This window comes from Gadus chalcogrammus, chromosome 21, assembly GCF_026213295.1.
Source record: "Gadus chalcogrammus isolate NIFS_2021 chromosome 21, NIFS_Gcha_1.0, whole genome shotgun sequence".
NCBI classification, from domain to species: domain Eukaryota; kingdom Metazoa; phylum Chordata; class Actinopteri; order Gadiformes; family Gadidae; genus Gadus; species Gadus chalcogrammus.
Window position 1 is genome coordinate 337068 of NC_079432.1, and position 12705 is coordinate 349772.

The 12705-nt window shown below is 51.3% G+C and overlaps 1 protein-coding gene across 1 annotated transcript in view; it reads left to right on the forward strand.

The window, feature by feature from the left end:
* col12a1b (collagen, type XII, alpha 1b) overlaps positions 1-12705 on the forward strand; it is a 175122-nt gene that overhangs the window by 18410 nt on the left and 144007 nt on the right. Inside the window, exons 14-17 of the mRNA XM_056581812.1 lie at positions 6642-6911; positions 8204-8473; positions 9465-9657; positions 9944-10074. Of these exons, the coding sequence (XP_056437787.1) occupies positions 6642-6911; positions 8204-8473; positions 9465-9657; positions 9944-10074 (864 nt within the window). The remainder of the gene's footprint in view (positions 1-6641; positions 6912-8203; positions 8474-9464; positions 9658-9943; positions 10075-12705) is intronic.

Sequence of the window (12705 nt, forward strand, 5' to 3'; positions counted from 1 at the left end):
GTTTGTCACATTTGTGGAAATTGAAACAAAAATCTGGTGTCTGGTGCTGTCCACTGTCTGTACCATTCCTGGATGGCCTACGTGTGTCTACCTACCTACCTGTCTACCTACCTAGTAACTACCTGTCTACCTACCTACCTCTACACCGGTCCACCTGTGTGCTCTTGGGCAGACTGGTTGCTAAAGCTAGGGAGCTGGTTGTGTGTTTGGGGAGGGGCTTTGGAGGGTAGGCTGACGGGAGGAGAGGAGTGTCTTCATTTGGATGATTAACCATCCATCTTCCTCCGGCGTGTCTGTCCAAAGTGCCTCACCAGGCTTACGGCCGCAGTATGACCGAGCCTCCGATATGTGGGGCTCTGGGTTAAAACTTCAGATGGATGGAGCGTCAGCTTTGAAGTTCTTTCCCAGAGCCCCACAGATGGGAGGCTCTCTCTTATCGCATGAAGCCTGAAGCCAGGGTTGGGCACCTTGGACAGACACACCAGAGTGAGATGGATTTCCTCGGGTGTGTTTGAGATGGATTACAGTTGAGGACCAGCAGCCATCAGGCAGGGGAAGGAAGTACGTCTGAAGATGGATCTGGCTGTTTTAAGGTTTGAGATACAGCGGGGTGGTCTGTCTGTGGTTGGATGACCCCACTTGGTGCTTTGCATTCTGTGGGACCCCCGCTGTCAGGGGGAGAACCCAAAGTAGACTGAGGACCCCCTCTCGGAGGAGCCTTCTCCGAGGGCCGCCTGGACAGGAGCCGGTCCACAGGTGTCCTCGGGCCCCGGGGGTCTACGTTGTTCCACATGCTTGGGTCACAGCTCCGCCTCGCTAATCTACACCTGAGGTCAACAGGAGGGGTCGGGTTAAACCCCCCACTCCCCCCCACCCCCCCATGTTCGTTAAACGTCCTCCGAGCCGACAGTGAAACCTCTGGGGTTAAAGGTCGAGAAGATAACTTCTGACCGCAGGCCGGCTTCAGCATCTGACCAGTGATTACCCAGAATGATCAGGGTTCACCTGGCTCTGCATAGCCGCCCCAATTACCCCCCCCCCCCATACCCCTTTTAAGCACTTATTTAATGTTGTCTCTCCTGTCACCTAAAAACAGTATTTAGCATCACGTAGCATCTTATCCTAGCTATCTTTGTTGCATACTGGGAATGGGTTAACCTAGCGATTGTTAGTGCTTGGTGAACCTCCTTACAGAACAGACAGCCATATATTGTTGTTTCTCTTTCTTCTGACAAATGGACCTGGTCCTGGTCTGGGACCTGGTCCTTGTCCTGGTCTGGTTCCTGGTCCTTGTCCTGGTCATGGTACTGGTCCTGGTCCTGGTCCTGGTCATGGTCATGGTCATGGTCATGGTCCTGGTACTGGTCATGGTCCTGGTCCGGGTCCGGGTTCTGGTACTGGTCCTGGTCCTAGTAGGGTCCAGGTCCTGGTACTGGTCCTGGTCCGGGTTCGGGTCCTGGTCCTGGTCCTGGTCCTGGTCCTGGCTTGGTCCGGGTCCTGGTCCTGGTCCTGGCTTGGTCCGGGTCCTGGTCCTGGTCCTGGCTTGGTCCGGGTCCTGGTCCTGGTCCTGGCTTGGTCCGGGTCCTGGTCCTGGTCCTGGTCCTGGCTTGGTCCGGGTCCTGGTCCTGGTCCTGGTCCGGGTCCTGGTACTGGTCCGGGTTCGGGTCCTGGTCCTGGTCCGGGTCCTGGTCCTGGCTTGGTCCGGGTCTTGGTCCTGATGCTGATGCTGGTCTTGGCCTGGTCCGGGTCCTGGTCTTGGCCTGGTCCGGGTCCTGGTCCTGGTCCTGGTCCTGGTCCGGGTCCTGGTCCTGGTCGGTGCTTGCGTCAGAACGTTCCAACCGTCACGTGTTGTTATGGCGACAGACGAAAACAGGAAGTCCTGCAAGGATGACTACAGGGGCCGTGTGGTTTCTGCGTGCCGTGTGAACACCAAGAAATATTGGTGGCATGTGGTGTAAAGTGGTTATGATAAATGGGTAGCAGCAGACAACAGAAGAATTCCCAGAAGTCCTTTCACCGTCTCCATTTAAACTGAGGCTGATTGATGTGATCTGGCACTTCCTCTGTTGCTCTCCAGAGTGTCATCATGACCGAGATTGTTTGTCGATGGTTGGTACCGCAAAGACCTCAGCTGCTCCCGTTCCCTGATTTGTCAGGGTTCAATGGATAGAGCAAAGGTTCGGTTTAGAGGATATTTCTCGGGGGTTTTAATGGATGCATTTCCAAAAGTCGGTCGGAAGAGAGAAGGAACAACTATAACTTTTATTTTGTCCAGCATTGGCTCCCATCCAGTGGCATCAGATGCAGGTCGTTAACATTAACCAGTACAACAGGACCGAGGCGGGGGTACCAAACCTAGGTTTGTCTCCTGGATGTTCAGCGCTAGCGGCAGGAGCCAGCGAGCCACCCAAGCGAGACGGTCCTAAAGAGGGTCGAGGATGCTGCTGGTTGCTAAGCGACGCCATAACATCAACAGGCCCGCAGACAGAAGAGACTTTGAAGCTCGGCAGAGCTCTGACAAGGAACCGCCGTTTCCCAGCGTCGAGGATGAGCCCCGCTGGGGTCGTCCCGTCTGGAGACACCCGTCCTGCTGCTGCTTTACATCAAGGGAGTGAGAGGAGAGACCAGAGAGGAGAGACCAGAGAGGAGTCAGCTGGCCCCGGCTCCCAGGAGAGCTCGTTAGGACCGTAGGGGCGTATTGAGGCTGCGGCCGCGTCCACTTGACTTCCTGTCAAACAAGCCGAGAGTTTGACCCACACTGGAGGGGGTTACATAAGGAACACGGGAGAGGGGGGGTACTGAACGGGGAAGGGTGGAAACGGGAGCTGAACTAACGCTGACATGTCTGCAGAAACAGACATTTTGAGCCGTCTAGCTGCTGGCGGGAGACTGTTGGATCTTCTGTGTGTGTTGGAGGGGGGGGGGGGGCGGAGTGAGGGAGGGAGGGATAGATGGATGGCTTTGGTTGATGGAATTATCCAGTGGGACGGTTAGACAGACAGACAGACAGACAGGCAGGCAGACAGACGGCGCAGGGACCATACCCCCGTGGTTTAAATTTAGCTCGGAGCTGCTCCGTTTGGCCCGCGCCTTGTGAGCGGCGTTCCCTGCCAGACGCCCCGTGTCTGTATGCGGAGGCCCGGTATTCCGGAGAGCTTCCAGACACACGGCCGTCAGGAAGCAGAGCGGGTGGGACATCCATCACGCGTGGCGGCGTCCTTAACAGCGTCCGCAAACTGAAGGGACGACCTGAAGTGAATCAGAGCGCGGTCTGTCACTGGAAGGCCTTTCTGGAGAGGATGGATGAGGTTAGATGGGTCTGTTGGTCTCTGGAAGGCCTTTCTGGAGAGGATGTATGAGGTTAGATGGGTCTGTTGGTCTCTGGAAGGCCTTTCTGGAGAGGATGGATGAGGTTAGATGGGTCTGTTGGTCTCCGGCGCTGGAAGGCCTTTCTGGAGAGGATGGATGAGGTTAGATGAGCTCTGTTGGTCTCTGGAAGGCCTTTCTGGAGAGGATGGATGAGGTTAGATGGGTCTGTTGGTCTCTGGAAGGCCTTTCTGGAGAGGATGGATGAGGTTAGATGGGTCTGTTGGTCTCTGGAAGGCCTTTCTGGAGAGGATGGATGAGGTTAGATGAGCTCTGTCCGTCTATGGACGGCTTTCTAGAGCGTATGAATGAGGTTAGATGGCTCTGTTGGTCTCTGGAAGGCTTTCTAGAGAGGATATGTGAGGTTAGACTGTCGGTTGGTCTCTTGGAGGCCTTCTAGAGAGGATTTATGAGGTTGGATGGGGTCGGTTGGTCTCTGGCACGCTGCTCGGAAACACTGGGAACCCTGGAATTAGACAAGGCCCTTTTCTGTTGATCGGTGAAATTGAATCGGAGGATTTCAAGGTCTCCTCGTCCGGATTGGCGCGGCTTCAGAAGCATTTCCTGAAGCACCTCACTCCTCTCACTCTCTGCCAGCGAGGGGAACTGACCCAGGGTCAGCTCACTCCGGGGTGGATAAGACCAGTGATCTCTGTCTTTGTTTTGATGTGAAGGGAGAATGAATGTTGGATTGATCTATCATGCATAGTTTTCCTTTTTCACCTTTCCAGCAGAATCAGGAGTATTGATTATATAAATGCCATCTGTTGCACACTTTGGTTCAAGGTCTCTTGCAATACTGTGAGGGCGTACAATACTTAGATTGGACTCAAACCCCTAACCCTGGCAGGGTTAATGCCTTGCTCTACAGGTTGAGCTACACAGGGAATATAACCTGTAAACATGGCAAGGGTATTACCTTGCTAGTATAAACTCAGAATGAATGTAAACATTACTCTGATATAAACTCGATATGAATGTAAACATTACTCTATAAACTCAAGAGTATGAATGTCAACATTAGTCTATAAACACAGCGTATGAATGTAAACCTTACTCTATGAGCTCAATAGTATGAATGTAAACCTTACTCTATGAGCTCAAGAGTATGAATGAAAACATTACTCTGATATAAACTCTGTAAGAATGTAAACATTACTCTGATATAAACTCAGTGCACCAGGGTTTTCTCGGGGGAAGGTCCGGTGTGGTGGTCTCGAGGAGGTCTCCGTTAGGTCCTCAGATCAGGGAGTTGGGCCGGGATCCACTCCGGCGGCCGTCTGGTCCTCATCAGCCGGGAGTGAAGCTCGGGTCACGCAGTAAAACCTCCGGGACCTTCCAAGTCCTTCACGTCTCTCTCCTGCTGTGTGTGTGTGTGTGTGTGTGTGTGTGTGTGTGTGTGTGTGTGTGTGTGTGTGTGTGTGTGTGTGTGTGTGTGTGTGTGTGTGTGTGTGTGTGTGTGTGTGTGTGTGTGCGCACGTGCGCATTCATGCACGAGTCTGTACTGGTGCATGCATAACTGTGTAAGTGTGTGTGTGTGCGCGCATTCATGCACGAGTCTGTACTGGTGCATGCATAACTGTGTAAGTGTGTGTGTATGCATCCATGCACACGCATAGTATGTGTGGGTTTTGGTTTGTGTATGTATACGTGTGGGAGGGAGCGTGCACATGTGTGAGTGTGTGTTTGCGAGGGTTTGTTTGTGTATGCATACGGGTGTGTGCGCGTGAGTTTGCATGTCTTAAGTCAGAATCAGTTTATTTTCCACAGTGTAAAAATAAGGAATTTGACTTAGTAAAAAGAATAGATGGTTAGTCTTGTCAGAGACACAATAAAAAAAGTCATAATAAAGTAAATTAAAGGATAGGGCGTAAGTGTGTGCTTATGTTTGTGCGTGCATGCGTGAGTGCGTGTATATGTGTAAGTGTGCATATGTGCATAAGTGTTTGTGTGGGGGTGCGTGTGTGTGTGTGTGTGTGTGTGTGCGTGTGCGTGTGCGTGTGCGTGTGCCTTCTCGTGGAAGGACGTTCACTGCTGGGACGTGTCTCATCAGGAGCAGCACAGAGATATTTATTTGTCTATTCCAGGAATGCTGGCCCAGGATCCTTGAAGTCCGACAGGGGCCCATCTGGAGCGAGGCAGGCTAAATAAATGTCCCGGGACGCTGTGGGGCCTCGGGGTCCCTGCAGTCTAAACTCTGGGGTGCTGGGGTCAGGGAGAGCACATGTCTGGGCTTTGTAGTTGATCTGTGATGGAGCTGGACCGGACTTCCAGTCTCCTGCAGGCCTGGGGTACAGCCGCTGGTGCACGGGTCCGTCCTCATGTCCTTCCAGTCTCCTGCAGGCCTGGGGTACAGCCGCTGGTGCACGGGTCCGTCCTCATGTCCTTCCAGTCTCCTGCAGGCCTGGGGTACAGCCGCTGGTGCACGGGTCCGTCCTCATGTCCTTGGGGGTCATGAGGACGGATAGTACTCAGCCTTGTGTAGCATCTTATCCTAGCTATCCCTGTTGTGTACGGGGTTTTCCTAGTGATTGTTAGTGCTTGGCACTTGGTTATATGAACGTCATTACTGTACCGACAGCAATATATTGTTGCTTCTCTTCCTTCTGAAAGATGTACTTTGCTTTGGATAAAAGCGTCTGCTTAACGGCCTGAATGTAAAAGAGTGTAGCCCTCGAGACGCAGAACAGCCTGTGGGGGCGTCGGCACGGAGCTATGATCTGATGTTGCTTTATGTCATTTTTGTATTATTAAAATGGGAAACGGTATACTTATAAAGCGGTACTTTCCTACTCTATTATGTACTCATGTTCGGGTATTCCCGATGTGACGGCTCTTGGCTGAGATCGATATCGAATAGCGACTTCAGGCGGATAGTGATGCATCAGTGCCTGCCATGATGCTGTTGCCACGACGCGGTTGCCATGACATCAACCGTGGTTATTATCGCACAATTTTCAAACACAGCTGCGAGGGACATGAACACTATGGGAACCAATGAAACTCAACGGGCCATGAGGCCTACACCCTGGAGTAGACCCTAGACCCTACACTCTGGTGTAGACCCTACACCCTGGTGTAGACCCTAGACCCTACACCCTGCTGTAGACCCTACACCCTGCTGTAGACCCTACACTCTGGTGTATACCCTACACCCTTGTGTAGACCCTACACTCTGGTGTAGACCCTACACCCCACACCCTGGTGTAGACCCTACACCCCACACCCTGCAGGTCTACGTCTCTAACGCTGCGTCTCCTTCTGGTCCTCCTCAGAGCTGACTCCCCCCCGGGACCTGGTCACCGACGACGTGACCCCCACCAGCTTCTCCGCCTCCTGGACCCCCTCCCCGGGTCCGGTCCAGGAGTACCGCGTGCTCTGGAAGTCCCTGGTGTCCCAGGAGGCCGGAGAGAAGACGGTCCCCGGGGACCAGAGCCGGATCCCCCTGGAGGAGCTGACCCCCGAGACCCTGTACCAGGTGTCGGTGGTGGCGGTGTACCCCCACGGCCAGAGCCCCGCCCTCCTGGGACAGGAGACCACCGACGGTGAGTAGTCCTTTGCGGACAGACTTTTAGTTTTATCCTCTGCGGTTTCGTGCGATCCCTGAACTTTCCTCTAATTAAGACCAGCGTGGATTTCCGTGGAGTCGGGAATCAGAATGCAGATTGCGGAAATTTGCGTAATAAAACTTGGGGAGATAGAGTTTATTCAATTTCCCGGCAAACGTAGCGCCTCACAAACCTAATTTCTGCAAACAGCAGGAAAAGCAGGCTGCCAGGACCCCAGAGGAGGCCTGAGAGGGTATAGACAGGACAGGCTGCCAGGACCCCAGAGGAGGCCTGAGAGGGTGTCGACAGGACAGGCTGCCAGGACCCCAGAGGAGGCCTGAGAGGGTGTAGACAGGAGACCTGTCCCACTAGCAGGCCTTAGTCTCTGTGATGTTCCCAAGGTGCTTCACAGCTTCAGCCAGACCCCCCTCAGAAACCTTGAAAGCCACACAAGGAGAGCATTAGGGACTCAGTACGTTATCTGGGATATTTCAAATGGCTCTTGGCCGGCCATCCATAATTACCTCCTGTCCTGAAGCAAATGAATGTAGTTCCAGAATAATCTGTGGATGAAGACCTTGGATTTATCGTCTAGAGACGTAAGACGTTTAGGGCTTAGCCTCCCCAGCAGGCTGGAACCGAACCAGAAGTTGTTTCCCAACAGGAGGATGAGTGAACCAACCAATCAGGGGCCTACTTTAGATGATGACGTCAATAATGTCAGACAAGAGAATTGACACATCTGTCAGAGCTTCCTGTGTTTCCCGCTACTGGGAACGGAATGGTTCTACCGTGAGATCATGAGAGATCACATTAGTTCGAAGAACAACACACACACCTACAAACACGCACACTGGACACTCAAATTAACAGGCAGTCGAGGCCAGTTTAATCTACCTTCTGCAAATGCAGACATTAATACAAACAAAGCTTGAGTAGCAACGGTCATTCTCTGGGTTATAAAATAGAATATAGAATATGAGTTGAAGAGATAAAATTAAAACTTATACTATATAAATGGGGGGAGTAACGTAGCAATAATAGGGGTTGGTCACTCCCAACCCCCACTCCCTGTCTCCCCTAAACCTACTACCTATCTCCGTTAACCCCTACATCCTGTCTCCCCTCAACCCCTACTTCCTGTCTCCGCATCACCCACTTCCTGTCTCCGCGAACCCCTACATCCTGTCTACCCTCAACCCCTACCTCGTGTCTCCCCATCACCCACTTCCTGTCACCTCATTACCCACTTCCTGTCTCCGCTAACCCCTACATCCTGTCCACTGCAGCCTCGGCGGCGGGCAAGGCGCTGGTGGTGACGGAGGAGACAGAGAGCACCATGCGCGTGACGTGGACCCCCGCCCCGGGGAAGGTGTCCCACTACCGGCTGAGGCACGTCTCCCAGGGGCCGGGGGGCCGCGAGGTGGCCCTGAAGATCCCGGGGTCGCTGAGCTCCACGGTGATGAAGAGGCTCCAGCCCATGACCACCTACGACATCAAGGTCCACCCCATGTACCGCCACGGGGAAGGAAAAGCAAGGCAAGGAGTAGGAACAACACGTACGTTGGTCCCGTTGTCCTCCGAGGGAGGCGCCTGCAGCACACATTCACACCCTGCTGGCCGCTACACCACACTACACATATATAATAATATATACCCTGGTATCATGTCCTTATAAGACTCAATACATACCTGGTATCATGTCTTTATGAGACTCAATACTTACCTGGTATTATGTCCTTATGAGACTCAATACTTACCTGGTATCGTGTCCTGATAAGACGACTGTAAGCACCCGCAGCACACTCTCACCCTGCTGGCAGCTACACCACACTACATATATGATAACACATACCCTAGTATCACGTCCTTATAATCAACACACACCCTAGTATCACGTCCTTATAATCAACACATACCCTGGTATCATGTCCTCATAAGGCTCAATAAATACCCAGATATTGTGTCCTCATACTACTCAATACATACCCTGATATCATGTCCTTATAAGACTCAACATGTACCCTTGTATCGTGTCCTTATCAGACGAGTGAGGAGACTGAGGCCAAACTAATCAGTGACTGCCCAGAATGTTGAAAGTGCTGCGAGTTTGTAGAACAATAAGTAAAAGTGCTGTTTTCAGAACCACAAGAAGCCTCACGCACATCACAGTGAACAATAGGGGGTTATTCTGTCCTGGGAGGTGGATGTGGCGTCCATCTTGGCTCAGGCAGTGTGTAGTGTTCGAATCGAATTGAAAGGAAGAGAATGGCGCGTTTTCAATCGTTTCTCTCGGTCGACGTCCCCAAAGACAGACCCCGACAATCTGTCACGCATGTCTCCATTTGCACGCTCCTCACTGAACACACAGCGAGTCGCTGCTCTTTACGAGGCTCTTGATGAAGTCCTCTGGGGTCACGGAGTCAAATGACGGACTCTAAATCCTGGCGTGAGCGTCGCAGAAACCCTGCGCCAGATTGCAGCTGTGCCGATTCCTTCCGACCTTTGAAGATTCCTTACTCCCCCCTCTTCCGCCGTCTCCCCCCGCAGTCTCCCCCTACAAGGCCCCCAGGAACCTGCAGACCTCGGAGCCGACCAAGACCAGCTTCAGGGTCTCCTGGGACCACGCCCCCGGGGACGTCAAGGGCTACAAGGTGACCTTCCACCCCATCGGCGACCAGGTGGACCTGGGCGTGATGCTGGTCGGTCCCCATGACAACACCATCGTGCTGGAGGAGCTGAGGTGAGCTCCTGGTCCATGATGGCCGCTTCTTCTTCCTGGTGTGCGACAGAGGGATGAAGACCTCTGGGGGTCCTGGGGTTTGAGAGTGACGAATGTCAGGCGGTATTGTGAAGCGTGTCAGCGGCCGCTGGTTAGAAAAGCGCGGTATAAATGCAGTCCATCGACCGTGTTCCAGATCCACTATAACGGACCACACACCTCCACACTCTCTTAAGGGGGGGCCGTTTCCTCTCCATGAACCCCTCCCCAGCCGGGCCTAACGCTCCCCCGTCTGTCCGTCCTGCAGGGCGGGGACCAAGTACTCTGTGGCCGTCTCGGGGGTCTTCGATAACGGAGTGAGTCTGCCTCTCGCAGGAGAGGAGAAGACCACCCTGGTGGAAGACTCCGAGACACCTTCTCTCCCCCCGGCTATCTCTGGTAAGGTCTCCATGAAACATCTGGTACTAAACACCATGAATCATCTGGTCCTAAACACCATGAACATCTGGTCCTAAACACCATGAACATCTGGTCCTAAACACCATGAACATCTGGTCCTAAACACCATGAACATCTGGTCCTAAACACCATGAACATCTGGTCCTAAACACCATGAAACATCTGGTCCTAAACACCATGAAACATCTGGTACTAAACACCATGAACATCTGGTACTAAACACCATGAATCATCTGGTACTAAACACCATGAAACATCTGGTCCTAAACACCATGAATCATCTGGTCCTAAACACCATGAAACATCTGGTCCTAAACACCATGAACATCTGGTCCTAAACACCATGAAACATCTGGTCCTAAACCCCATGAAACATCTGGTCCTGACCAAGGGAGACCATCACAACATCTGGTAGAAACCTATGGACACATCATAACATCTGGTAGAGACCTATGGACACCATCACAACATCTGGTAGAGACCTATAGACACCATCATAACATCTGGTAGAGACCTATAGACACCATCATAACATCTGGTAGAGACCTATAGACACCATCATAACATCTGGTAGAGACCTATAGACACCATCATAACATCTGGTAGAGACCTATAGACACCATCATAACATCTGGTAGAGACCTATGGACACCATCACAACATCTGGTAAAGAGCTTTAAACACCATCATAACATCTGGTCCTAAACACCAGCATAACATATTTTCTTAAACACCATGAAACATCTGTCCTATATAAAATCATCATAACATCTGGACCTTTAAACACCATCATAACATCTGGACCTTTAAACACCATCATAACATCTGGACCTTTAAACACCATCATAACATCTGGTCCTGACCCAAAAACACCATCATAACATCTGACCTATAAACTCCATCATAATATCTGACCTATAAACACCAGCATAACATCTAACCCTGACCTATAAACTCCATCATAACATCTCTTAGAGACCTTTATACACCACAATAACCATAGTTTCTTAAAATCATCATGATAACCAAGGTGTGTTATAAACACCATAACATGTTTATTACTTTCAGTAATGTCTTGAATATCATAACAGCCATATAAAGCCTAAATTCATGATGTTTCATGAACTTCATCAAGCTCTTCAATACCAGCTCATACGGTAGCTCTGGTCTTTGGCCACTTAAAGAACCCATCGTTCAGACTAAAGGCTGGGCTCCACCCTCTCCGCTGAGCCTAACAAACCGCCTTAGCTAAATATTGACTTTAAAGTTCCTCATCTCGCATGAGGGGCTTTTAACTCGAGGCCTAACAAAACTAGTGTTAAGATTCACAACCACCACCAATCAAATATGGTGACGCAAACATGAGCCGAAACGGCGATAACATCAATTCACCTCATTCTGCAGAAATGTAAATATGTTTTTCCAGGGCGAGATAGTGCTGGTGTGATCTCTCTGGAAGCGAACCGGAGTGAATGTGTTGTTGATAGCAGGGGATCGTGTGATTCATTAGTTCTACAGGCCGCCGCTGACTGACATAATAACAACGCATGCTCACATGCCAAAATGCTAAAATATTAGCTGTCAGAAGGGATTAAATCTTCTTTCCCGTCGAGATTATACATGCAGTTCCCACACACACTTTTGTGATTAGCACAAATTGCTTTTAGCTGCTTGGCACTGGATACTGATATCGTATCTGGAACAACTGAACTGATCTTTTGGTATTTAGCAGACGCACAAGATGTGGATCTTATAAACTCAATCAGGCCCCCGTTCCCATTCCCCGTGTGAGATGCCTCTCACCGAGCTGCGTTTGACTGTACCCTAAAAGGTACCCTCTTTGATATTATTGGGGTCACCTCTGAATCCCAAACGCTGTCTTCAGTCAACACAGAGCAGCGTTTCCGAGGTGACCTTTGATCGTAGGTCCTCTTGAGTAGTGAGCCCCCAACACTGATGGGGGAACCTGACACGTGAAGACACCCCAGGGAACGAGTGTGTGTGTGTGTGTATGTGTGCCTACCCATAAACACACGCATGTGCACACATACACACACACACACACACACACGCACAGATACAGATAAATATGCTGTCACAATCACATTGAACTACATATACATAGTGCTGCCTACGTATGTTTACACACACATGCAGCACACATGCAACTACACACACACACACACACACACACACAAAGCCACACAGTATCGCTGTCCCCAGTGCTGCCGGCTGGGGCTCGTTTCTGAGCAGATGATCTCAACCAAAACGCAACCCAACCCCTTCCCCGTTTGACAAATGATTTATACTTTTTAAATCGGCTATGCTAACAAGATTCCTCTCCTGTGTGCTCAATTATTTATACTTTTTGTATGGGCTACGCTAACAAGATTCCTCCCCTTCATGATGAATGGTTGTCCTACCCAGCCCCCCCCGCCCGCCCCCCGCCCCCCCCGCGGTCCTCTTGGGCCCCGCGTGGTGCGATGGTGGAACGTCGGGACCACAGCAGTAGCCCACCGTCTCTCCCAGCGCATTCCACCGGCGATCCTTCCCACCGCTGTTTACGCTCCCCTAAATAAACACATGACAGCCATGACATCAGATCCACAT